Here is a 25633-nt window from a genome sequence, read left to right as displayed (position 1 = left end):
TTTGGGGGGAGAATACAAAAATATCCAGTCGTTCTCTGAGATATCGCCCCCTCACTAACGCTAGGGCAAGCCACCATGCACTTTAGCCTGATATTAGCCATTCAGCCGACATTTTAACCACGTGCTCTGGTTGGTGGGCGACCAATCCAACGGGCATCTCCAAAATCCCAAATATTTGCCCCCGCCTTATTTTCTACCCCAAGCTCCAGAAAATAGCGGAGCTCTCTGCTGGCGAATGCGCACTATTCAAAATCAGGCCACGGCGGACCATACCCCGTGTCAAATGAAGCAGGTCACGCTTCCCTCATGGCGTTCCGGCGTAAAACAAAAAGAGCTTGACTGCCCTCCCCTGTCATTTAATTTCTTCCTTCATTCTGCTTCTTCATTTCAATCCAAAGCTCGAAGTTAAGCCACCAGGTATCTCTGGGGTAGCTTGTGCAGAACCTATTCCAAGAATAAGGATCTCAATCGAGCTTTCCTGCCCTTCCTCTTCAAGATGAAGTTCACCGCGGGCATGTGGTGCCTGCAGGTAATTTACTCCCTGGTTAATCAAGTTGGCATAGAATGATCACTGACAGGCAATTGAACCATATAGGAGGGCATCAACATCGAGTGGATGAGCAACGTGGAGCGTTTCTCAATTGAAGACGATTCCGTTAATCTGCTGTTGAACAAGTTCCAAGCACACCGAGGACACACCCTCAACTCACGTGCGTTCTCAATCCTCCCTCGGTCTGAGAAATCCAGAAACTAACAAAAATCTATAGCAACTGTCTCCACAACTCTCACTTCTCCATTGGAGGGAGTCATCGGCGTGAAGCTTGTCCACTGGTAAGTGCCTCAAGAGCACCAGATGAAGCTCTCAATATGGACGACTAGTTCATCACAGTATAATAACACCATGCAGGGACGGTCAGAATGACAACGGTCCTCACTACCACCTGAACAAGGCCACCGGCCACACCAAGATCGAGCACAACAAGACTGAAAAGAAACTCAACTACACGAGCGGGTCACTCAATCTGGCTGTGAACACATCCGCCAATGAACTTAGCCTAGAATTTCAAGCTCCAAGCGGTAAGAAACTGACCGGACAATCTTTCCGCTCTATCGGATACGTGCGCGACCAGAACAGTGAGAAGCACCGTTATGATGACGGCATTTACGCCGAGCGCCAGGGATACATGCTCGCAGGGCTTGACCTCGGCGTTGGCGAGAAGGTCTACGGTCTTGGAGAGCGGTTCGGTCCTATGGTCAAGAACGGACAGACTGTTGATATCTGGAACGAGGATGGCGGCACTTCGTCCGAGTTGGCCTACAAGAACATTCCCTTCTACATCAGTTCTAAGGGATATGGTGTGTTCGTCAACCACCCTGGCAAGGTCAGCCTGGAGGTGCAGTCCGAGCGCACAACTCGCGTCAACATCTCTGTGCCTGGCGAGGAGATTGAGTACTTCATTGTGTATGGAGCTACACCAAAGGATATTCTGGAGCGTTACACTGCTTTGACTGGCAGACCCGCCTTGGTTCCTTCATGGAGTTACAACCTCTGGCTTACTACCAGTGAGTTTTTGATATGATTTGCTCTGGAAAACTGGATGAAAAAAACTGACGTTATGCTAAAGGTTTCACAACCAACTACGACGAAGAGACTGTCACTGGATTCCTTGATGGATTCCGTGACCGTGACATCCCCCTGGGTGTCTTCCACTTCGATTGTTTCTGGATGAAGTCCTACCAGTGGTGTGACTTCGACTTCGACTCTGAGATGTTCCCCGATGCCCTGGGATACCTCAAGCGTCTCAAGGAGCGCGGTCTCCGCATCAGTGTCTGGATCAACCCTTACATCGCCCAGGCATCGCCTCTGTTCGCTGAGGGCAAGAAGAACGGATACTTCATCAAGGTATGTTTCAAAACAGTGAAGGCTCTGAGAACAAACAACCCCTAACAATTTCATAGCGCACCGATGGCTCCGTATGGCAATGGGACATGTGGCAAGCCGGCATGGCCGTCGTTGACTTCACAAACCCCGCCGCTTGCGATTGGTACAACGCCCACCTGGAGCGACTCATGGAGATGGGCGTCGACAGCTTCAAGACTGACTTCGCCGAGCGCATCCCCGTCAAGGGCGTCCAATACCACAATGGCGCCGACCCCGAGCGCATGCACAACTACTACGCTCTCCTCTACAACAAGACCGTGTACGAGACACTCAGCAAGGGCGTTGGACGCAACCAGGGTCTCCTCTTCGCTCGCAGTACCGCACCAGGCGGACAGGCGTACCCCGTCCACTGGGGTGGCGACTGCGAGAGCACATTTGAGGCTATGGCCGAGTCGCTGCGCGGCGGCCTGAGCCTGATGCTGTCTGGATATATGTTCTGGGCTTCTGATATTGGTGGATTCGAGGGTACCCCGCCTCCGGCTCTGTACAAGCGTTGGGTGCAGTTTGGACTTATGTCTACTCACTCGCGTCTGCATGGATCGTCTTCGTTCCGTGTGCCTTGGATCTATGGAGAGGATTGCTCGGATGTGCTGCGAGACTGCGTTAAGCGCAAGATCCTGCTTACTCCTTACATTATGCAGGAGGCACTGAGGGGCCATGGAAACGGCACACCGCTTATGCGGCCGCTTTTCCTGGAGTTCCCTGAGGATCTTAACACATATGCTATTGACACACAGTATATGTTTGGCCCTAATCTGCTGGTTGCACCAGTGTTCACAGAGGAGGGTGAGGTTACTTTCTACGTTCCTCAGTCTCCTGATGATGAGGCTGGAAAATGGATCTCGTGGTTCGATCACTCCAAGTCTTACGAGTCTGGTCGTTGGTACACTGAGACTCACAACTTCGATACCATGCCCATTTTGATCCGTCCCGGCTCCGTTACTGTCACCAACCCCACAATCAAGGCCCCTGATGGTGATGCCTTGTCTGGAGTCGAGTTGCTGGTCAATGGACGCCTGCGGGCTGAGACTACGATCGAAATTGTCAACTCCGCCCAGTCAGACGAGATCTTGAAGACTATCCAAGTTTCTCCTACTGCGGATGGAAAGGTTGAGACAAACGGTCACAGTGTGAAATTGGTTTATCTTGCCTAGATTCAGATTACATAAATAGAGAATGAACTGCATGGAACTTATGTCATTTGCATCAAATTGATCAAGAATCATGTTAAAACGTAGGGGGAAAGCCTCCACAGACAGAACTAAACCTCAGTATGAAGCAGGTGGGTATCATATTTGAAACAGATCGCAATGCAAAGAGGCAAGCAGAGCCGAAAAAAACAAGAAAAAGCAAAGAAGAGGAAGTTAATCAAAAACTCGAAGCCCGGGTCTGCGACTATACCAGGCAAGACCAAATCACTAACGATTAGGCGTAGGAAGGAAAAAAGAACAATGCACGAGTGCAATAGCCATGGATATGCAATCAGCAAACGTAAAGAAATGAAAGCCTGGTAAAGTATAATCACCAAACTTCTTCAACGTCAAGGAGCCACTTTCGGATTCCTTCACGCAATGTATTATCAGCACCTGATAGCGCTCTTCTCCGCTCGCGGTCCGCAAGCCCGAGTGTGCTGTCCACATCTTCACGGCAGTGTTCGGCGGTGACAAGGCGAACGACTTCTTCGAGGGCCCCGAGCACCATCTTGCGGCATTCACCACGAGGCACTTCAAGTGGAGGGGCTTCATCATGTCTAGAAGAAGGGCCTTTGTCTTCAGCTTTACGAGCACGGTTAGGGGAAGGGGCACGTGATTGTGCCATTGACGAGTAACCACTCTGTCCCAAGACACGCTCGACAGCATCAACTAGAACTCCGTCGAGGTCCATCACAGGCTCCTCAATAAACCGCTCTTCCACAAAGCTCTGGTCCTGTTCATCAGCGGTAGGGCCATGGGGTTTCTCATGTCCAGAAAAGAAACTGGTGAATTGGGAGGCCGAGGCACCTCCAGTTGATCCACGGGGGGTAGCGTTGGCAGGCGAAGGGGGCGTATGAGAGGCCCCAGAGCTATGACCTACTGTGATCTTGCGTCGTAAGCGGAGTCGTTTCACTGTAGAAGCCTTGGTATCTGCAATCAAAGTCGTCGCAACATCTACCCATTTCTCTGATCCGTCCACGTCAGATGTGGAGGGGATGTACGGGGATGGTTCAGCTCGCATTGCCCGTTTGATTTCTGCTTCAAGAGAGGCATAAGGCCGGACCGCTTGGAGCGAGAAATCCTCATGGAAAAATTTCAACCAACCAGCCACGTGGGAAGTCGGCCCATCACTATCCTTCATAGTACCGGGAAATCCAGAGCCGCTACTGTGCGTAGAAGCAACCGCATCCATGCTGGTTACAGAAGTTCGAGTCTTCTTTGGCGAGGCAATAGTCGAATCGCCAGACGAAGAAAGTGACATAAAACCAGGAAGTGGAAGGTCAACATCCACCACGCCTTCATCTGCTCGGACTGACAACTTCAACGGCGACTCCCGAACCTGGCTGGTGAGTGATGATGGCTCTGGCGAGGCAGCCTCAGTGTTGTGAGGAGCCGCTGCAGAAGGAGTTGGTATTGAGATGTTTCCACTGGGAGCTGTTTCGGGCCGGTGCTTATCCTCATTTTCTGTGACTTCCTTGACCATTTGAGTCAAAGTGGTGGACCCGCGCCTAGCAGGACCAGAGATTATAGAGGCAGACCTTTTGCGAGCTTCAGATTGGGAATATGGCTCGCTACTTTCGGTAGATGAGTCTTGACGAGAGCTCCAAAGACCGGAGAAAATACCCCCCCAGCGGCCTCCAGCTGAGGAAACACTGCCGTTTGTGCTCACTGCAGAGCTATCACTTCGTTGAAGGCTCTTCAGTAGAGTCTCCGATGCTAGGCTATCAGTGCCTTCGGTTGCGCTGCGGTCTGCCCTAGCCTGAGTAGAATGGCTTGGCTGAGAAGTAAAATGGGGAACAGGAACAGTGCTGCGCTGAGTGATCATAGAAGTAGTTGCTCCACTCGTATTCATGGCTCGAGCATCCTTCGGAAGGATGCTTGCACCCGGTGGTTTGATGGAACGAGCATCAGACCCTCTGCGGGCCGAGGCCGCGTGTTCCACCGATGTGTTTATTTCAGCTCCATCAAAAGACCGCTGGGCTGTCTCCTGAGACGAAACGCTCACTGATCGCTGGTGGTGATCAATATCTCCCATGATCATTCGCTGGGCACGAGCTCGTCGTTCGATCGCTCTACGAAGAGACTCCTGACGGAGGACAGGCACATTCGGTGGGCTTTGAGAGATAGCACGCATTGAGGTCGATGTACCAGGTCTAAGAGGAGAAGGTAACGGCTCCAGGCGTTGTTTGGAGGGTAAGAAAGCGGCTAGTAAGAACACGAGGCGGCGAGCAGTCATCTTATCTGGGCATATAATGACTGTTCTGTTTGCAAGAATGAGTTCACCATCCTGCTGAGCTTTGTGTTGCTGGTTATGGCGGCGACGATACCACTCTGGGCCAAGGCTATTGAGCCACTCGGTATGATTTCCCAAAAATGCAGTCAAAACAACTAAGAAGAAGAAGTTCTGCTCTTTGTCGCCCAGACCTCGGACAATGGAGCGGCCTTCCTCCCGCCAGACGCCCCAACGACTTTGTCCGGTGACCACATATGGGGTTTGAAGAGCAAGGCTGATCCGGCGGGAGCTGCGAATAGCTTCTTCTTTAAGCTTCGAATTGACCGATAGAATGTTGGCAGGTAAATGCACAATGGTCTGGTTGGTCCGCTGCATATTGGGAGGCTTCGCAGGCTTTGGGTGTGGCCCGGATAAAGAGTCCACTTTCTTCAAAAGGAAGAGAATTTCGTTGCGAACAAGTCTTTCGAGGTGGGAGAGTGTACGAGTGATGACGTCCCAATGATCAACTAGCAAATCCAGACGCTCATCCAGGCTAGCCGGGGGCGAGGCAGAAGATAAGCTATCATCAAAGAATCCACCTGGCCAGCGGTGATCAGAATCCAGCGAGCTTGAGAACCCTGGCCGAGGAGAGTCTGGGCCCGGAGTACTAAATCTTGATACAGGACGTCCAGTGTTGCGTGGCAGCAAGGGGATCTGGATCGTAATTGCAACCGCGTACATGGGTGTTTTCTTCTCCTTGATTTTCTTACGCTTGGAAACATCCGGGAATGGGAACTCCATCTCAGGCAATGACTCTTGGTAGAGAGCATTGGCATAGTCATGTCGCTCAGCCGATGCTTCCGCTCCTTCGGGAAGATTCACACTAAACATGCGAGTCAAGAGAACTGTCACTTTGGAAGGTGGTTTATCGTCCACTCCTCGGCCTCCTCCTATCGGACCCGCGGGACTGCCTGTGGTATATGCCCGGGAAAGTGGACTGCGGGCAGCAGGCGATGCACTCACCCCGGCTGCCGAGTTTTCATCAGCGGAGATTATGTGCATTTTTGTAGACGACCCCCGGTAGCTGAAGGCACTGCTGCCGAAGATGCAGTTCAAAAGGCCGGTATCATTGGAGTCAGAGGGGTGTCGCGATAGGCCAGGATCGTGGGATGTTCCCGGTGGTGCTAGTGTAGAGCTACGGCCTCGAGCCCGGGAAAAAGCACCCGGGCTGGCTGGTGACGACCTGCGCGCATCTGCAGCTGCGGAGAGGGGACTCGATTCGATGAGGGATGATTGGGTGAGAGGATTGCGGCGTGTTCCACGAGAAAGACTTGAGGCTGCCCGGGTATGTCTAATACCGGACTGGTCGTTGCCTTGTGGGTCGATTCCAAGACCAGCGGGGGATGAATCGGACGCACGAGTGTCAAGTAAGACACATGCATCTCGGTCGCCCAATGCATTCTGTGCAACAATCACACGAAAATCTTTGATTGCATCCAATTCCATTCCCCCACGATCATCATATGCACCAGTGGTCGAGGCATTCGGGGAATTGAAAGTCGTCTGCAATGGGAAGGCATGGGTATGGGAACGCCGAAGGAGGCTGGCGTCGGGGAAAAGAAGACCGGAGGTATGTTCCTCTTCCGTCACAGACTCGAGAGGCGTTCCATTGCTTCGTCCAGAGTATGCCGCCGGGTTCAGAGTCGACGCGGCGGTACTCAGGAGTCGGCCGAGCATGGTGGATGAGAACGGGGAAACCCGCAGACCTCGGGAAAGAACAGGTACTTAGGGACGCAGGGAAAAGAAAATGGACCGGTCGAATTCACGCGGTGTAACAATGGGCATCAGACAGCTAGGGATATCTAGGCTGCATCCACCCATAGCTTAATTCAACCAAGCAAGAATCATCATAAAACGATGAAGGGAATTGAGAATATCCAGAGTTATGAGAGGGGAGGGAGTGGAAGGTGGGATGAGGTGCAGTGGGGCTTAGATCAACAATTAGGAATTAGGAATTGGCTTTGCACGCACGAAGACTCCACAGTCTGATCAGAATTGTGTAGAAAACCAGGAGGTCAAATGAAATAATCCCAGAGCTTCTTAAGGGACCCAGTCTCTTGAACATAGAAACCACCCTGGGGGGGATCGGAGAGGGAACGCGAAAAGGCGGTGAATAAAGTCACATGATCTCAGCTTCGTGGTCTACGGTGAAGGATAGTGGCCTTTTGATCTTTTCTTATAGATCTGATTCTCTGACTCCCGAGGTCCGATAGATCCATTCTACTCCGTAGAAGCAGTTAGAACATAAAAAGAGCCCTTGTTTTGACCTATAAATGTACACCTAGAGCAGAGCTATTATTGGCTATCAGAACTACATCCAATGAGAGATATATCAGTCACTACTACTAGCCACTGTGTCGCTATTCTCTACCGTCGTCGTGTCACCGTATAGTCGTGTTTGCAAGAAATCGTGTTACTTGAGAGGCGCCGATTTGTGTTATTTCAGACGGATATGAATTTAGGATTGGAGGAAATGGTTTACCTCCCAAAATATTACTCATGGTGGGCACATGCCATCTCTACACCGTCAATCCTACCTCGTGTGATACAAGCATCATGCCTGCAACTCCAGTACCACCTCTGGACAGGCCCTATAATCATGCTTGTAAATACCCCGACCCTACCAGGGGGAAAGAAACTTCCAAGGAACACTCTTCATGTTGACTAATATGTACTAAGCTATTCTGTCCACGTGGCTCTGCCTTTCAGCCGGTCCTTTTTCGTGTTTCCGTTTCCGTTTCCGTTTCCCATCGTAGGTAAGTTGACATGAGACCCGTGGACATCTTAGAACGGTACTACTCCGTATGTAGTATCTGATTTCATATTGCCAATATACATATATATATGTAAAGGGATCTTATTTTACAGTTCAATTTCTTTTGTTGAACTCCAGTGTATTAACTTCCAAATCATTTCAGGTCTATATACTCTCAGTGAGAACGCTTGACTTTTGCCACCAACCGCTTCAACTCCTCGGAACTGGACTCCTTGGAAGACTTTTTTTGCTTCTTTTGGCTATCCCGGCTCTCTGTTGGAGCCTCAGCCTCTGCGTCATCACCGGTACGTCGGCGCTTACGGCCCTCATCCAACAGGGCCTTCATGCCGGAAGTCGGCTTGAACCGGGGGTTTGTAGGATCAATGGCGAAATCATGAGTGTCGTACAGGCGTGAGAAACGAGGGTCGCTGACGTTGACTTCAAAGTCATCCGTGAGCGCAGGTTCCACCTTCTTGCCCTTCTTGCCCTTGCCCTTCTTCCGGGCCTGTTTCTCGGCCTTTTCAATCTCGGTCATGTCGAAGTGTTTGATGTTGATCTTTTCGTCATCTACCATCAGCAACTCTAACTCGGCCCGTTGAGCAGCTGAGGCAGCTTCCTCAGCGGCACGTTCCTCGCGCTTCTTGCGCCTCTCCTCCTTGCGTCTAGAACCTGCTGTAGCCTTTCCAGTAGGGTCATCAAAGAAGGGATCATTGAATCCCATCTCTTCTTCCACTTGCTGTGACACCTCGGCCGGACCAGCTTCGTTGTCTTCACTGCCCGCTGCAGCGCCATCCTCATCCTCTGAAGATGGCTTAGGATTCTTGAGTTTCTCCTTTCGACGCTTTTTACGCTCTCGCTCCTTCCGCACGTACTTTTCAAGTGTGGTTTCTTCGATCTCCGGTTCATTTTCGAAGATGGTATCCTTGCCATGGCCACCAGCCAGACCCGATGTGAAAGTAACCTCCATCTCGCCGACGGGGCGTTCCGGTTTGGTGCGGGTAGGCTCGGCGCTCAGGCCCAGCAACGCACGCATGCGCTGTCTCTCGGCCTCCTTCTTGGATAGCTTTGTGGTTGAAGCTTCTCCTGCGGTATTATCGACAACTTCGACGCCTCCATCCTCGTCATCTGAATCTTCGTTCTCGGAACTATCGCTCCCGAGGTAGGCTTTCAGGTCGTTCTCGTCAATGTCCTGGCGTGAACCCCGGAAGGCACGTGCCTGGGCTTCTTTCCTTGTTTTGTCGTCTGCGTCCCATGTCAATTTGACCTTGCTGTGCTGCAAAGCATCCGTTACGAATTCAGTAGGCTTGTAACCGTCGGGAATCCGAGAACATTCGTCCCGAGCTTTGTCGTCGGAGAAATCAGTGTCCTCAGGCACGAAGCGAAGATCAAAGAAGTTGGCACTGGAGAGGTATTCGGCACCATCCACCAGGTCGTAGACATGCTTTGCAACGTCTTTTGATGAAAATTTGATAATGGCGTAGTAATACCGCAGTCGGTCGAGCTGGTACCGTCGTAGCTGTGTAGAGTTGAATTCTTCACCGTCGTCGCCCTTCAGCAGGGACTTTTTAATTTGCTCCTCCTCCTCGTCAGAATCGAGTTCCTCCTCTTCGGAATCCTCCTTGGTGTTCTTTTTTTTATCAGAGCCAAAAATCTCTTTCGGGGGGCCTTCAATCTCCTCCCTCTCCATGCGCTCCTTTCCAAATTCGCTTGGGTATACTGTGGCGTTCAACACCCGCCCCCCGACGGGAGGAAACTGGAGAAGACTGCCATCAAGTCCTCAGCACGAATATTTTCCCAATCGAGATTGACGACAGCTATCCGATCCGTCACTTCGCCGAGCGGCACATCGGACCGCTGCTCTTCCGGGAACTCGATCTCATCCTCCTCCGCCTCGTCTTCCTCTTCGCTAGAGGTCTCTTCCTCAGATGACGAGGACTCGAAGCCGCCATCACGGGCAGGATCATATGAAGCGGCGTTGACTCGTTTCAGTTCTTTCTGGACTTCCAAGTCGTCGTCGGCACTGTCCTCATCCTCCTCTTCGTCCTCGTCGACTTGGTAAAACTGCTTCAATTTCTCCTTGGTGTCATCTTTTCTAAGCTTTCGTCCATAGCGGTCGACAGGGGCGTTGCTGGAGAAGTCCTTATCGTCTAACACATGCGCAAAGCGCTTATCGAGTTTGACATGAGTCTGGCGTTTACTAGGAAGACGGTAGCGAGGATCGGTCTGGATGTTCGCAAATCGGGGATCCGCTATAGTGAAACGAAAAAGTCAGTAAGCATAGCCATGGGTTTTCTTGAAAACAAGAACAAGTCTTAAACTTTCACTGTACGTACTGATCGCTGGACCGACTTCGCCTTTGGGCTTGCTGGCCTTAGACTTTTTCTTGTCTGAGCCCGCCATTGTGAGCGCTGAAAATTTTCACTTTACAAACCACAAGTACGCAAGGGAATGTTTGCAATATCTGGATATCAATGGAGATTTTCGGATTCAGCAAGTGAAAATAGTCGATACCGATAAATTATTTCTTTTTTCTGCCCGCCGAAGTGAGGGCGGTCAGGCACATTATTCTCAAAACGGCCAGTCTTTTTGTTCTACTTTCCCATGGCCACTATCATGCAATACAACTTGACAACATAAATTGTAATAATATTTGCTTGTATTTGAGTAAATATGCAAGATGTGTGTATAAACATGTTCTTGCTAGGTATCAACCCTAGTAACCCAATGCTTGGTCCCGAAAATATTTCATAGTGAGTGTGTCAACATATATATGTACTTGGATGATTGGATAAACAATAAACGGATGGACATCTCAACATCCAAAGTACCGCTTCTCTATCCAGCGCGGTTCCCCTTCTTCTTCGATGCGTCCAACAATCACATTGATCTTAGGGTATACGGCAGTAAGCCTCTTAAGGCCCCGCTCACCTGCTGTGCAAGTTACGAAAACGATACTCCCCTGTTCCACCCCATGATCAATCAAGACGCGAACAGCCATAAGTGCAGCACCTCCACTAGACATTTGAGAGTCCATTAGAATGACAGTTGCATGCTCCTCGATCTGCGACGGAAGCTTCAAGTAATGCAACTCTGGTTCGTCATTGCTCTCGTTCGTTTGGATGAGCACGCGACCAGTGATACAGTCAGGAATAGATCGCTTAAGCGCAGTCTCCATACAAGAGCCACCGCGTAAGATGACCACAGCTGATACGGTACCCTTGGGATGCAAACCGAGGTATGTGTTCCCTTGTGGTGTTTCCACATTTGCGGATACATACGATGTCATATCCAAGGCCCTGCGACGGTGATGTCAGTAAAGTAATAACAAGACACATATCGAGAGAAATGGCAGTACTTTTCAATCAAGATCGAAACAAGTCGATCAAAGTAGAAAATGTAATCCTCTTGCTCAGTTTCGGGGTTCTGCAAGATAGTATTCATGCCAATAAACTGCGGCGTTGATGGTAAAACATGCACATTTGGAGGCAGCTTCCCTTCTGCTGCAATCAAACCTAGATTGCGAAGCGCTTCAGTATGGTTGTCTGATTTCTCTTGCAACTTGCGTTGAATGTGTTTGACCACCATATCTGAATCAATTAGTATACCGCTCTCAATACTAGCAGGCCCAGGAGATTGCATACCGATAGCGGTCTTGTTCTCAATACCACGCGGGATAATGATATCTGGGATATAAAGTTAAAAAGAAGTCTCTAATCCTTTGCGGACTCATGTGACTACCAACCTGAGATAGGGCGTTGAGGCTCCACAAATCGAGTGTAGGAAGGCTTCACAAAATCAAACCATTGCTTGATGATTCCTTCAATATCACGACCTCGCTCACGGACATCACGCAAGACTATGTATTGTCAGTGGAGATTAACATAGCACGATCGAGGCAACTCACCCCTGCGACCTAAGCATACATCCATATCCGCTTCAACGAAGATCTGGGTCATCGAATTAGCACCGATAGGTACAAGGATAGCAAAGAAGCTATGATACCTTCACATCCAGCATCTCGACTATTCTAGGATCATGGAGCGCTAGAATCCCTTCTAGAATTATGACATGAGGGGAGTAGAGAGTGGTCGTATCAGGCTGCCGCTGGTGCTCAGAAAATGAGTAAATCGGGATGTTCGCTTTCTTTCTGCGTTACATTCAGTCAGATCAAAGAGGCAAACTATAGGAACAACAGTAAATGTACCCTTTCTTCAGATCACGAAGGGTCTCCACCAGCACATCAAAGTCAATCGATTCCGGGCAGTCGAAGTCATACTCATTTGCATGGGCCTTGTGGTGCTGCTCAGAAGTTAAGGTCTTGTAGAAGGAGTCCTGCATGCAATACATTAGAGCGAGATGGTCTCAAAGTAGATGCATGAGAGTTTGCAAGCTGTACCATTACAAGGATCACCACCCACGGCAAGTCCAAAGACTTGACGATCTCCATTGCCACGGAACTCTTACCGGAGCCAGAGCTGCCAGCAATGCCAATAATGCTCAAGTCCTGCCATGGGGGAGCATATCGCACTTCAGTGGACAAAGAATATAAAGGTGGAATTGATTCCATGTCTACGTGCGTACAAGGCTGCAGGTATGTAGTATCTTGACCCTCTCCACCCCTCTGTTTTCGATTGTGATAGCCTTGAAAGCTGCCCAGGTGTCCAGGTGGGGCCCGTGATAATTACATAATGTGTAGTCCCAAAGTGGGTTAGTCGAGGTTCATTCCCTGGAAGGTTCTAAGATTGCTGTGGCGGGTCACGGGATATCACGTGCTACTTATTAAGCATTCTATTCGGGTTTAGCGCATTATTTCGCTTAAGCTACTTCTTCCGCCGCGAGCTTTTCAATTCCTTTTCTCTTTCGCATCCAACCCGGCCTTTTCCCACAAAGCGATTTGCCTTTCCCCACAAAGCGATTTGCCTTTCCCCATGGCCGTCGTCTCTCGGATTGCCTTCGAGTTTTACGGATAGCTTCAGATTATATCCTAGACTGGCCATCCAGTTCATAATGTCTGCTAATCTTGTATGCTTCTCGGCTTGACACCCGGGGTTGCTGGCCTTTTAACACTATGCAGATGTCTCGTACTCCCTCGACTGCGACGCCTACTTGGCATCACTTCGAGCGGAAGCTCGAGGAGGTCAAGCCATCAAAGACGTGAGTTACCTCTTTTTTACACCCCCACCTGCCCACTGCCGTGACATGATGTTCTTGAAATTAAGTTGGGAATCTCTCTGAAAACATGTGAGGAAAAACAAATTTGACTTATCCTTCTGATTCACGTCACCACTGCAAAATTTTCATTCATCCGTTGAATCAATGGTTACTGACAATTATAATGCAGTGATATCAATTATTTGGTCATGGATTACCTCATCACTAACGGTTATCCCGCTGCAGCGAAGAAATTCGCATTGGAGGCCAACATCCAATTAAGAACAGATCTTGAAGCTATCCAAGAGCGGGTTGAAATTCGCACTGCGATTCACTCTGGTGACATCCAGGCGGCCGTTGAAAGGATCAATGAATTGAACCCTCAGGTAAGACTTTTTACTCTCACCGTCGCTTATTTCACATCCCTTGGCCCCATTTCTTGCTATGATTTTACCAAGTTTCATGCACCACTCTTAAACTCCCTTCGGGGACATTTGCAGAAAAACAAACATCTTCAGTCCTTAATATGAGCAACTCCCAAATATTGAATATTACCAGCATATCACACATTTCATGTCGAGTGCCATGGCTAACAACATTTCAATAGATCCTTGACGAAGACCCATCATTACACTTCGCTCTCCTGCGCCTGCAGCTAGTTGAGTTGATCCGAATCTGCATGGACACCCCTGGTAGCGATATTACTCCTGCCCTGGATTTTGCGACGGCACAGCTTGCACCGCGCGCCCCTACAAACCCTGAGTTCCTCTCGGATCTCGAGCGGACGCTTGCCCTTTTGATTTTCCCCAGTGATAAATTGGCTCCCTCGCTTGCGTCGCTCCTGGACCCTGCGCTTCGTAAAGAAATCGCAACCCGAGTGAACGAGGCAATTCTGCAGAACCAGGGTGCTCGTAAAGAGGCCCGGCTGCGCAATCTTGTGAAGACCCGGGCGTACGCCGAGCAAAAGGCACGAGAGGCCAAAAAAGACATCCCAGATACTCTGGACATTGGCTTGGTCGGCGATTCTCAAGACAAAAGTAACAGTAATGATTCCTCCACTAACATTCGTGACACTTCGATGTCGAACAACAGCGATATTGACCCAATGGTCTCTTGATCCAACCTTCCTCTCAAGCTGGCCTTGATTGTCAGTCAGACTTCCTTATCCTGTCACGGCAGAATCTCTTTTTTTGTCTTTGCTCTTCTAGCGCGGCGTCTTGGATCCATATTCATAGGTGTTCGGGCGATGGTATATCACTGGCTCCAATACGGGCGTCTCGACCCTTGCAATACAAATGGCTTCTTAATCTTAATTTGGTCACGTATGTTCTCGAGGTCCATATAGAGTTCTTGAGCATAATATTACTTGATTATGCTTGAATTATATTTGAATAAGGCTTTGGTACGAAGTACGGAGTAGAATACAAACAATGCATGTACTACTACGGAGTAGTATGCGCAAAACCGAGTGGAGCAGTCGTCCCACACAAATTCAAATCAAGCTTGGCTATGAAAACGAATAAAATAAAGAGGTAACAAAAGCAAGATCTATGAACGAGTTCTATAGCCCCAGCCAGACTCACTGCCTGCCGAATATCAGAAATAAAATCAAATCACAAATGTCTCTAGATCAACTAATGACAGAACGCAAATGAGCACAAGGTTGGCTTAGAAACTCATGAGATCTGGAGGATAAAAGAATTAGCAAAGTACGCATCTTGATGGAGGAACAATGAAAAATTAAAAGACATACCTCTTCCAAAGAGCGCTCTCTTAGCCCAGTCCATGGCCAGCATACACCGCGTGCGGAAGCTGACACTTTCCGCAAAGTAGATACTACGCCAAAGATACATAGCAATGACACCGCCACTAAAGCTCATACCACCGAAGTCAAAGATAGCAGCGTTGCTGATGTACGCCAAGCTGCCGAGGTGCCTATACTTAAACGCCTTGTAGACAGTCTCGTCGAGGTCACCGTAGTCGATCTCATTGGCCCTGAGACCAGGAAGCGCGGCGGCGATCTTGGTCAGTTTACGACCCAGGTACACGCCCTGCTGATTAGCGCGTTGGGCAGTGGCAGGCAGGGACGTGAGCTTGGTGTCAATCTGATGTAGGAGCTCGGACAGCTCGCCGTAGTCGAGAGTGCCGGATTGGTCCTTGTCGTACTGCTCGAAGAGCAGATCCAGCCGACGGAGATGGTTCGAGGCTTGTGGGAAACGTTTCTTAACCCGAGTGGCGAATTCGGTCCATTCAGAGAAAGTGAGCTGCACTTTCTCGGGGTCCCGGCCTTTCTCCCAGGCAACGGTGCGGAGGAACCTTACGATGTTGTCTGCAATGTTGTTCTGGACTGTTGAGCAGTCACCAATTGCGTAGACGTCACCCAAGGGGGCACCGATCAGGCGGAGATGGGAGTCAGTTTCGAGAGCGTGCTTGTTGTTTTGACCTTCCAGCTTTTCGGAGAGTACTTCGGAGATCTCAGCTCGAGCTAAAGAGATGTTAGTGGTTGCTAGATCCAGTATATTAAGTGATGGTGTTGATATACTAACCAACTCCAGTGGACCACAAGCAGAATCCAGTTGGGATTTCTTTTACAACGGTCTTGCCGTCTTCCACCTGGGAGAAAAGAACCCGATCACCGCGCACTTCCCTGACACGGGCATTGGTCAAAACCTCAACGCCATCGCGAGTGAATCTACCCTACAAGGTGTCAATACCAAAAAAAATTCCAAGAGTGATTCGGATGTGCAGAAAGCATACCTCGGCATACTGAGAGAGTGCTTCGTCGTAAGTGTTCAGGATGTGGCTTCGGCTTTGGATGATGTGGACAGACATCTCGTTTCGTACAATGCGAGGGAAAGAATGAAGTAGGTCTTCATTTAGGAGATCGTACAGCTCGGCAGCGAATTCAACGCCGGTTGGGCCACCTCCACAAACCACAAAAGACAGTAGGCGTCTGCGCTCTTCATCAGAGGTGGTGGGGAGACACGCTAGCTCCATATTTTCTAAAATCTTGTTCTTGATTTGACGAGCATCGTCGATCGTCTTCAGGAAGTTACAGTTTTCAAGGCCTTTCACACCGTGTGGGTTTGTTACACAGCCTAGTACATAGAAGAGTCAATATATTTACTTGCCTGCTTGTTCTTTGGCATAACATACCGACTCCGATAACAAGCTTGTCGTATGGAAGATAGAAGTTCTTTCTCTGACCATCTTGGCCAACCTGAGATACTTCAACCAGCTTCGAAGAGAAATCGACATCAATTGCCGAAGCCTTGAGGAAGTGGCCATTAACCTGGTCAATAATGCGACGAACCGGCTCAACTAGCGATCGAAGACCCAAGGTTCCAACCGTACCAGAAGGTAACATAGGAGTAAACAGGAAATAGTTAGTAGGGGAAACAACAGTCACATGGTAATCGGCAGGGTTCAAGTTCTTAAGGAGCGCGATGCTACCCCAGCCTGTTCCCAGAATAACCAGACGAGGCTTATCTTTTTGCTTAAGCATAGCCTCGGAGTCATAGTCACCAACCAGCACATCGGCGATGGGCAAGTTCTTGGGGCCTCCGAGTCGAGGATTGAGAGCCAATTCCGAGACCGGGATATCGCTCCCACTGGCACCTTCGCGGTATGTACTAGCATCGTAAAGGAAGAAGGCGACGACCACGGCGCCGGTGGTAATGATGAAGAATCCGCAGTATGTAAAGACCTTGCGTATAGCAGTCAAAGTACGGGATCGTTTCAAAGGTTCGATTTTAGCTGCGATTCCTGATTTGAATCGGATCGGTATCGAGACCGGTGCCAAGACTCGGCATTGGGGGGCTGGTCTTCGATGAGAAGTGTTTAAGGAGTGGAATAGAGGTTGGCGGGAGGTAACCAATGCCTTCGTGGCATGAATTCGGCCTGGCAATGATTCCATTGACTTCAGCGCGGCGCGGTCCGCACGGCTCCGGCGCAGCATCGCGTTCAGCATTGTCATAAGAGGAAGGGAGCTTGTGCAGAGGATATTCAGCGTTGGAAAATAGAAACGCAGTAACTCATGTTCTATCCCTGTGCACTCAAATAACGAGCGACCTTGAAGCAATCTAAAACAAAAAAGAGTCTATCTCGCAAAGGTTAGGACAAGGATATGGCAGGTATCCATGACCAGCGACGTCATCATATATCTGTCACGTGCCAAGAGCACCCGGGAACCCGGCATCAAAGCTTCGAACTCATACGACAACTCCGGGCTCCGTTGCAGATTCACCGACAACTATATCTAGATAAGTGATTTTTTGGGTACCAATGGAAATGAATCCGTGGAGTTCTATTATATACTCGTAACTAATAGTAGTGGATATCGGGCCGAGCTCGAGGAAAGCCTCAAAAGCTCAGAGCATGTATGAAAGAGCATAAACATAGCAACCACCCATTTCGGTCTGGAAAATAAAATAATAAAATAATAAAAAGCCATTCCCCGCGGAATGCTTCATGTGCAGAAGAAAATAAATAAACGCCGACCTCGCTTGACATGCAAATAAAAAAGATTTCCTCTGTATGATGCGAAATCAGTCCCAATCCAGATTATCGTCCGGCTCGGCGCTAGACTTCTTCCTTCCGGCTGAACTCTTCCGACCCTTAGGTCGCTTGCTGAGGTTTGAGCTGGAGACAGAGCTCTTGCGCTTCATGGGCCGAGGAGCCACTGTCTCGTCGATATCTCCGACAGCGTCTAGGCTGTCCCCTTCTGCATCTTCGTCTCCATCCACTCTGAACTCCTCATCGATGGAGAGTAGGGTTGCAAATTCTCGACATTTTTGAAGCATCGCTTCCTCGCTGTCTAGGGCTGTCATATTTCTGGCGATGGCTTCCCAAAACTTGTCACCGGTCACCCCGTGCACCTTGGTGGCAGATTTATTAAGCTCCTTCGTCGCAGGTTTCCCTTCTTTGTTTTTGCTGTGTGCATTGATTCCGTAGAGACGACGAAGGTGAGTTCGAGCTTCCCAAAGCATTGACAGTGATGCAGCAGCAGTTGCCAATAATCTCAATCTTGCAGGGTTGACTTGCTGCAGTGTGATTGTCGATTGAGGCATCTCAGACGCAGACCCTGGCATCATGCCATTTGAAGCATCTAACTGAGGCGGACCAATTGGGGTGGGAGATATGTCTGTCTCAATCGCGTGTGCAATAATAGTGCCAGTCGAAGAAACGATACGCTCCATACACGCGATGGTTGGCACCACTTCAGCCAATTGACCATAGTCAAGATAGGCCAGGTTTTGAGAGATGAAGCGTGCTAGTAGAAGATGTTCGGGAGGGTTACCAGTAACATCCAATTTCTTCAGTTCGAAGTTGATTTTGGAGCAAAGGTTCGTGAGGAACTTTTTCTGATATCGGCTGTTGCTGATTTTGACGATCTCAAACAACGGCGCGAGCTTCGAGACATAAGGCCGAGGATTAGCACCATTGGAGTCGCCAACAACATCACGCTGGTAATAGAACGCCTCTTGCACAGCCCGCATGTATTCTCGCTCAAACATGGATTCGTACTGCTGGTGGAGCATTTTGTGAGTGTCGAACGCGATTTTCGCGATTGCAGGCACCGTAGAAGTCTCTAGAGAGACGAGAACGCCCGCACATTCTTTTGGGTGCACTAAGCCCTGTCTATTGATACTTGCAATCAGTTCGATGGCAGTCAGTGAATAAGTATCCTGGCGCGATTGTGCCACCTGAAGCATGTTTGAAAGAAAATTTTGGGCGATCAAAGCAGCAGCGCCATCGTTGTCGCTAGCTCTCAAAGAACCGCCCAATCTAGTGGTATCCTCCTGACTAGCCGCTTCTGCAGCTGGCATCACAGCCTTTTCAGACTTGCCTTCATGGATGGCAAAGAAATCTGCAAATGATCGGAGAACGATGTTTTGTAGGCTTGGGGCATCTTCCTTGAAGGCCTGGGCGAAAGTCTGTCGTGTGCGTTCTCTGCCGAATTGGCCAGGCCAGGACTGACATATAGATCCCAGGCTTTCGAGGGCCATGACTCGCAGATCAAAGGGTGAATTTGATGCAGTGAAGGGGATGATGGAGTCAACCATCAGCCCCGCAACTGAGCCACCGGCCCAGGTAGGGAATTCACTCTTGAAGTGAGATGTATACTTTTCAAGATCGCAATGCCGCCCAACACAACCTGCAATACGAATATAACTCTTAGTACGGGCCAGGATTGCAGCATGTGTAGTAGAGGAGAGATCAACACTCTTATACTGTTGCAATGGTTTCAATACTGAAACTGTCAACTTCACCAGTCTGTTCGTATTTTGCAAAACACCGTTGATAGTCCACAAACAAGCCATGACTTCGTTCAACTCCGAGCGAGCGAGCTTGGCAACACTCTTGAAAAGGTCATTCTGCACTTCCTTCAGAAGAGTATTGTGGGCCGAGGACAAAAATGGCAAGACACAGCGATAGATAACCACAACCGATCGGAATATAAAAAGATCATCTGCGGTAGAAAGGTGTCCGATGTAAGGATGCAGGGCCTCCAGTTGATCCGGTGTAAACAGTTTCGCATTCGACTTGGCAAAGACGGTGATCGTCTGTAAAAGAGCTTGCTGGAATTCCTTGCTGGATCCATCTGAATCCTCCACCAGTCTCTGGAACATGGTAGACACCATCGCCTTACAAACTTTGAAGTTCAATGCCGCGGACTTGGATTTGTCCGAAAGGACCGCTTTCAGACAGACACTGAGAGACTCCAGAGCAGTTTCACTGCGCTCAGTCAGGCCAACAATAAGGCCTACCTGCTCTCCGAGAGCCATTTTAAGTTTTGGCCCTTCGGATGGGGAATCAATGGATTCGTGGAATGGAACCAGCCATATTTCTTCAAAGGTTTGGCGAGCTAAATATGCCACGCTTTCCTCAAGATCACCTGTGCGTTGAAGGAAACTGTCGAGAATGGCCAGTTTCAACTCCTTCCGAGTCGTCTTGTGGTAAAGTTCCTTCAAAAGCCCGATGCAGCGTTTCCGAACACCAGCTGTTTGATCGATTGCACAGGCCAAAATGCTTCGACATCCTTCTTCTTCGAGTTTAGGCTTCAAACTAATGCATTGTCCGATCAACTGTAATGCAGAGTCTCGAACCATGGGTGAGGCATCTGTCGTACACCGGTGTATTACGCGCAAAACCGAAGGATCTCTGTCAAGAAGGTTCGGGTCTTTCTCGAGCATGTAGATGACACTCTTCAAGCTGCGGCTGCGAACCTTAGCCGAGTCACCAAGAAAAGAGGCCAAAAGGACTTTGAGAATAGTGTCGAATGCTTTGCCGAAGTTGGAATTCAAGACGGTGAGGATATAGGCAAATTTGCCGTGCACGTTTGGAATTTTATCGAATTCTTTATGGGTCTCCAGCCAGCGTGGATCTGAGAAGGATCTTGTTAGAAGAGTTACCAAATCATCAGTCACCTCGTCGTGTGCAATTTCTTCCTGATCCTCGGGGTTGTAGTATAGGGCGCAGGCTGTTTTGGCCCATTGAGCCAAGTAGTAACCACGCGCGCTGGTCAGTTGCCAATTGTCGGAATTCTTGTCTTGCAAAAGATGCTCCAGTGCTATCCTATACGGACCCGTTGGGGTGATGAGGTCTTGATGATGCAGTGCGCCAGAAGAAAATTCCTCAAATTGTTGTTTAAGGTAATCAGTCAATTCACTCTCTGAATCTTCCAAAGCTGGGAGCATGTGTTGAGCGGTTGCTATCAGGTCTGAGATAGCAGAACCCATCCAGCCAAGAAGCTCAAGTGCCATGCTCTTCGCAGTCGCCGCACTTTTATCTTGGTCGGTGATTTGAATCATGCGCAAGGCCAGGATCCGGAGAAGCAGTTCTGCAGCCGGCCAATCAGCCGAGCCTAGTACATTGATCAGATCCTGAGTGAAGAGATCCAGAATATTCCGGTATGGCTGGTCACCGGTTTTCGTCGAGTTCATAGCACGCTGAACGATAAAGTTCACAATGTATTGTGCGGAGCGCATGGCATTGTCGTAGAGTCGGTTGGCCTTGTTCGCTAGGCGTTCCAACGATTCATATGACTTGTCATCATCAGACTCACCATTGACATGGTCCTCACCATCTCCCATAAGCTCATCGTCATCCTCATCGGGTTGTGCTTTGATTCGACGTTTGACCTTCGATCGCGAAGGTGTTTCCAACGCAGTTGTCTGGACAAGCTGCAGCACTAGTGCGGTGAGTAGTTGGATGTTTTTTCCATCTGCAACTTTGAACTGTCGGGCATTCTGACGTGTTGTGGGCAGTTTCTCCAATGAGACCAGAATCTCATCCAGAATGAACGGCCGCTGCTCAGGGTATTTGGAAAATACCTTTGCAAGCACATCCATTGCACCACGCCTCGCAGGCTCATACTTCTGATATCCTAAAGCGGAGTCTTTGTCATTGTGCGCATTTTCCACAAATATTAGCTTTGCGGCAAAGAATTCGGCAGCCGTGATAGTCCCCTCAGAGACATCAATGCGAGACAAAAAGTCTGCAAAAAGGGTGAGAACTTTCTTGCTCTGGTGAACAAGAGTTCCAATGATCCGTTTCTGAGCCGAGAAGAATTGGAAGTACTGGCTGTCTTTGCCGCCAGGACGCGATTCCACTGCAGGAATAATGCAATGGTCAAAAATTTGGTTGAGAACTGTAGGAATTGCCTCGATGAGATCTTCTGGACAAAGTTCTCGCTCCGTCTGACGTCCAGACATCGTCTGCAGCAGCGTTCCGATTGCAAAGAGTGCGTTCAACACGTCCTCGATCTTACCCAGCCACTCCTGGGACTCAGGGTCACTGGATGGATCAACTAAGCTTATGTCAAGAGATTGTGCAGCAATGATTGGCTTTTCGCATAATTTTTGAATGCGGTTGAGATAATCAGATGGTATGTCCTGGAGTCGGTCAAACCCTGCAACTTTCCGAAGGGCTTTCTGAAGACGAGTGTGAGCATCAGAAGATAGTATCAACCCATGCACCTCTAAAGATGTCGGGTTCATGAAAATGGGATTCGGTGTGTTGGAAGTTGGGGGAGTTGAAGTATCGGGTTCGATTTGATCTTCTACTTCAAAAACTTCATGAAGAAGATCTTGAAGCTTTTGCAAGGCTGCATCTGCTTCCTCCTTCTGGTCTTTGAGTCGTACTGCCGCCATAGCGTCTTGTCCATGGGTTTTTGATTGGAGCTTCTTCGCATCCGCGTAATCGCTGTGTTGGGGTACAGGCTTGACTGGAATAACCACGGACAGTTGGGTCGATGTAGGAGGACGATTCTGTTCAAAAGAGGCTGAGAAAGATGCCGAGTGCGATTTGTTCGCAGCATATGCGCGCTGATTCAATGAAGCGGCCGTCTTCGGGATGGGGTCTTGCTTTTCGGGCTTTGTCTTTGAGGGTGCTTCGGGGTCTGCGGCCGGTCAGTCAATTGACTATGTACAAACAGCCGTGGTATCTTGGGGCTTACATCTGAAAGCAATATCCGTTGAGTTAAGCATCATCCGTGCGAAGGAACCAAGGCTATTGCTACCAGAAGTAGCACCATCAGGGTCGTTTGGATGTAACTGTTGACTTCGGGGAGGAATCTGAGGAAGCTTGAATTTGCTACGAAATCCAAATGAGTTGATTGCGCTTAAAAGACTTCAGGTTTTCTTACAATTCTGTCAGCTGGTCTCCATCCAGCAACTGTTGAATATATTCTCGAGACGTTTCTAAACGACTAGACTCGTCCCGTCCAGATTGCATCTCCATATCGAGTTCACCCAGTGTTTTGCGGCCTTCTTGGAGGACATGGTTTATAGAAGTGGTATTTGAGGGCCGGCCAACATCGGGACGTAGGATACAGTCTATGCATATAAGTCGTCAGTAAATTGAGCAGAATTGAAGAAAGAAAGAGAACAGACGAACCAAGGCCAAAGACAGGCGCGCTTGACATGGATGAGTACTGTAGTGCTTCATCCACAGATAACGGCCTTTGATTCTGAAATTGCATATTGGAGGCATATGGTGGCATCTGATCATGGCCATTGATGACCACCTGGACGGCGGGTCGTCCATTCTGGTCCATGGTCGCAGTTAAGTCAAAAGAGGTAGGCGCGAGTCACAAGGTTGACATGCTCCTGGTAGAGACATGGCAAATAAGGCAGGCGCCTTATGACATCCCTAGATCATTTAAGTAATATAAAAAAAACTCAGAATCTCAAAGAAAATGAGCTGAGCTACGACCAAATGAGTTCATGAATTCCGTATGGGTGACGGCACCCCTATTGCCGCGTGTGACCGCCTATATGGAGGCTCGTGCGTCAAAAAAAAGTTGCATAGGTTATTTGCTGCATAAGACCCGATTCGTTGTCACTTTGCTTGCACCCTTAGTATTTTGCAGCTTTCAGATCGTGAAGTTCATTTTACATTCGTCAACATGTCTGTCATCGGTTCCTTAATTTTCTGCACAGATTGCGGTAATCTCCTACGAGAATCTACTGGCAATGCAGATGCGATTCTGCACTGTGATGTCTGCGGCACTCGGAACAAAGGTGAGTGAACAAAAAACCTTTGTCATTTCTGTTACGCTGCCTGCCGATTCATTGCTAATCTTTAGTTTATAGATACAATCCCCCAAACAACCGTATCCGAATCCAAGCCTTCCGCATTCCCCTCAGCACTGAGAGCCAAACGATCCGCAGTCCAGACCCTGTCAGCAGAGGACCGGAAGACTGAGGCTATTATTGATCGTACATGTAACGACTGTGGGAGGAAGCAGATGTTCTACACTACAGTGCAACTTCGCAGTGCCGATGAAGGAAGTACCGTGTTCTACAGATGTGTCTGCGGATTCAAGTATGCCCGTCCTCCCCGAAAGCATTTAATTATGCTTGCCCAACGAATACTGATTATTTCAACAGAGAAACCTCCAACAATTAATCTTGAAAACTTGGATTGTACAAATGATGTGGGGAAAGGTCTATTTTTGGAGAAAGGCTGTATAACTAGCGGGACAAGAGTATTAAAATCACGACCGTCACGAGACAATTTTCTTTTTTTGCAGGATATCCATCATGCAGCAATGGGTGCAGCGCTATCTGGGATCAGTGCATATTGGGTTTCGCCATTCTTCTCAAATTCTGCCATGTCAAGAGCAACAATGACACTGTCCCTGACCACCTGATCGGGGTCATTCAAGAATTTCCTCAAAGTCTCCTCCACACCCTCCTCCTCGCCCAGGCTGCCAAGGGCCTCCGCCGCTTCGTGCCGCACCATTCCTACTTCCGACAGGTCACTCAGCGAGGCTGTGAGACTAGGGATCGAGGCAGGGTGACAGAGTTGTCCGAACACAAAGGCAACCTCATGGCGGAATAGAGCAGAGGGGTCCTTGAGGCCCTTAGCCAGCGCATTGACGGCGTCGACAGCTGTGGGGAGATCTGGGGGCGAGGCAAGGTCGCGCAGACCGAACATCGCACGGTATCTTTGGAACAGAGGGAGCTTTGTGTCAAGCAGTGTCTTTTCCAGGTCGGGGATGCAGGGTTCGGCGCTGGCCTCTAGGGGCATGGGTGGAGCAGGGTCAATAGAGGTGAAATCACTGTAAATTAAAGATCTCAATGTTAGCACTTCTCTTCTTCGTATATAATCTCGCGCGAGAATCGTACCTAGGCTTCAATTTCTCTGCCTTGCGTTCTTCTGAGTTCTCCCACATAATTCGGTCCACAGCAATGTCGCAAGTTTCCCGGACGATATCCAGTTCCTTTGTATCATCCCTCAATCTCTTGAGGATTTCCAAGCTATCTGGGTATCCAAGAGCACCCAGCGCCTCGGCAGCCTCATGGCGACACATCGCATCCTCCTCGGTATCCTTCAGAACATGTTGCAGGTATGCGACAGATTCGAAATTTTTGGTTTGGCCGAGGCAGTAGGCAAGCTCATGCTTGAGCAGAGCTGAGGGCGACACGAAACCTGCGGCGATCGCTTCGATGGCGGGGAGGGTCTGGTCTGTGGTGGGCTGTAGGCAGGCCAGGTGTTTAAGGGAGAAAAGAGCGCGGAAGCGGCGAGCAAGTGGCTCGGTTTCGGAGACCAGGACCTTGCGGAGAGTAGGGACGGTATTATCTATTTCGGAACCCATTTTGAGGGGTGTTTCCAGAGGGAGATGTCGGGAGTATAAAGGTGGAAAAGAAAAGTTCTTGATCTTTTTTGATCTTATCAATTTTTAGAGTGGGGGGTGGCGGGGCCCATTCAGGCTTTAGCTGCCTGCGCGTGGATTTCTTGCTCGTACGTTATTGTCTACAATGCTTCCGGTGTAAGCCTAAGCCATAAGCCATAATTCATTGGTAATTGTA

General features: G+C 49.3%; 9 protein-coding genes across 9 annotated transcripts; 3 read left to right on the top strand and 6 right to left on the bottom strand.

Moving 5' to 3' along the window:
- Window positions 1–496: 496 nt before the first annotated feature.
- On the top strand, window positions 497–3096 carry N7479_002468 (putative sugar hydrolase; the record flags this gene model as incomplete). Its single annotated transcript, XM_057250165.1, has 6 exons — window positions 497–529; window positions 596–710; window positions 768–831; window positions 908–1563; window positions 1626–1903; window positions 1960–3096. The coding sequence occupies 6 exons, from the start codon at window positions 497–499 to the stop codon at window positions 3094–3096; spliced, it is 2283 nt and encodes a 760-aa protein (XP_057114597.1).
- A 367-nt stretch (window positions 3097–3463) lies between these two features.
- Window positions 3464–7084, bottom strand: N7479_002467 (uncharacterized protein; the record flags this gene model as incomplete). The annotated part of the gene is made up of 1 exon (XM_057250164.1): window positions 3464–7084. The coding sequence occupies one exon, from the start codon at window positions 7082–7084 to the stop codon at window positions 3464–3466; it is 3621 nt and encodes a 1206-aa protein (XP_057114596.1).
- Window positions 7085–8337: 1253 nt separating this feature from the next.
- Window positions 8338–10562, bottom strand: N7479_002466 (pre-rRNA-processing protein ESF1; the record flags this gene model as incomplete). Its single annotated transcript, XM_057250163.1, is given in 3 exon segments — window positions 8338–9915; window positions 9927–10411; window positions 10496–10562. 3 exon segments carry the CDS (start codon window positions 10560–10562, stop codon window positions 8338–8340), a joined length of 2130 nt encoding a protein of 709 aa, XP_057114595.1.
- Window positions 10563–10974: 412 nt separating this feature from the next.
- Window positions 10975–12729, bottom strand: N7479_002465 (uridine kinase family protein; the record flags this gene model as incomplete). The annotated part of the gene is made up of 8 exons (XM_057250162.1): window positions 10975–11458; window positions 11518–11749; window positions 11804–11845; window positions 11905–12018; window positions 12067–12109; window positions 12165–12309; window positions 12367–12494; window positions 12559–12729. 8 exons carry the CDS (start codon window positions 12727–12729, stop codon window positions 10975–10977), a joined length of 1359 nt encoding a protein of 452 aa, XP_057114594.1.
- A 440-nt stretch (window positions 12730–13169) lies between these two features.
- On the top strand, window positions 13170–14430 carry N7479_002464 (glucose-induced degradation complex GID8; the record flags this gene model as incomplete). Its single annotated transcript, XM_057250161.1, has 4 exons — window positions 13170–13184; window positions 13237–13316; window positions 13504–13699; window positions 13921–14430. 4 exons carry the CDS (start codon window positions 13170–13172, stop codon window positions 14428–14430), a joined length of 801 nt encoding a protein of 266 aa, XP_057114593.1.
- Window positions 14431–14981: 551 nt separating this feature from the next.
- N7479_002463 (putative NADH-ubiquinone oxidoreductase 64 kDa subunit) lies at window positions 14982–17283 on the bottom strand (the record flags this gene model as incomplete). Its single annotated transcript, XM_057250160.1, has 5 exons — window positions 14982–14998; window positions 15067–15798; window positions 15860–16010; window positions 16071–16411; window positions 16470–17283. 5 exons carry the CDS (start codon window positions 17281–17283, stop codon window positions 14982–14984), a joined length of 2055 nt encoding a protein of 684 aa, XP_057114592.1.
- A 577-nt stretch (window positions 17284–17860) lies between these two features.
- N7479_002462 (putative sister chromatid cohesion protein Mis4) lies at window positions 17861–23373 on the bottom strand (the record flags this gene model as incomplete). The annotated part of the gene is made up of 4 exons (XM_057250159.1): window positions 17861–22716; window positions 22774–22910; window positions 22963–23152; window positions 23214–23373. 4 exons carry the CDS (start codon window positions 23371–23373, stop codon window positions 17861–17863), a joined length of 5343 nt encoding a protein of 1780 aa, XP_057114591.1.
- A 351-nt stretch (window positions 23374–23724) lies between these two features.
- N7479_002461 (DNA-directed RNA polymerase I core subunit RPA12) lies at window positions 23725–24227 on the top strand (the record flags this gene model as incomplete). The annotated part of the gene is made up of 3 exons (XM_057250158.1): window positions 23725–23839; window positions 23912–24143; window positions 24209–24227. 3 exons carry the CDS (start codon window positions 23725–23727, stop codon window positions 24225–24227), a joined length of 366 nt encoding a protein of 121 aa, XP_057114590.1.
- A 132-nt stretch (window positions 24228–24359) lies between these two features.
- Window positions 24360–25419, bottom strand: N7479_002460 (deoxyhypusine monooxygenase; the record flags this gene model as incomplete). Its single annotated transcript, XM_057250157.1, has 2 exons — window positions 24360–24882; window positions 24950–25419. 2 exons carry the CDS (start codon window positions 25417–25419, stop codon window positions 24360–24362), a joined length of 993 nt encoding a protein of 330 aa, XP_057114589.1.
- Window positions 25420–25633: the final 214 nt, after the last annotated feature.

The sequence above is a fragment of the Penicillium vulpinum genome (assembly GCF_028829585.1).
Source record: "Penicillium vulpinum strain IBT 29486 chromosome Unknown utg000001l_segment0_segment0, whole genome shotgun sequence".
Taxonomy (NCBI): Eukaryota; Fungi; Ascomycota; class Eurotiomycetes; order Eurotiales; family Aspergillaceae; genus Penicillium; species Penicillium vulpinum.
Note: the sequence above shows the minus strand (reverse complement) of the source record. Positions and strands in the feature narration are given on the sequence as shown.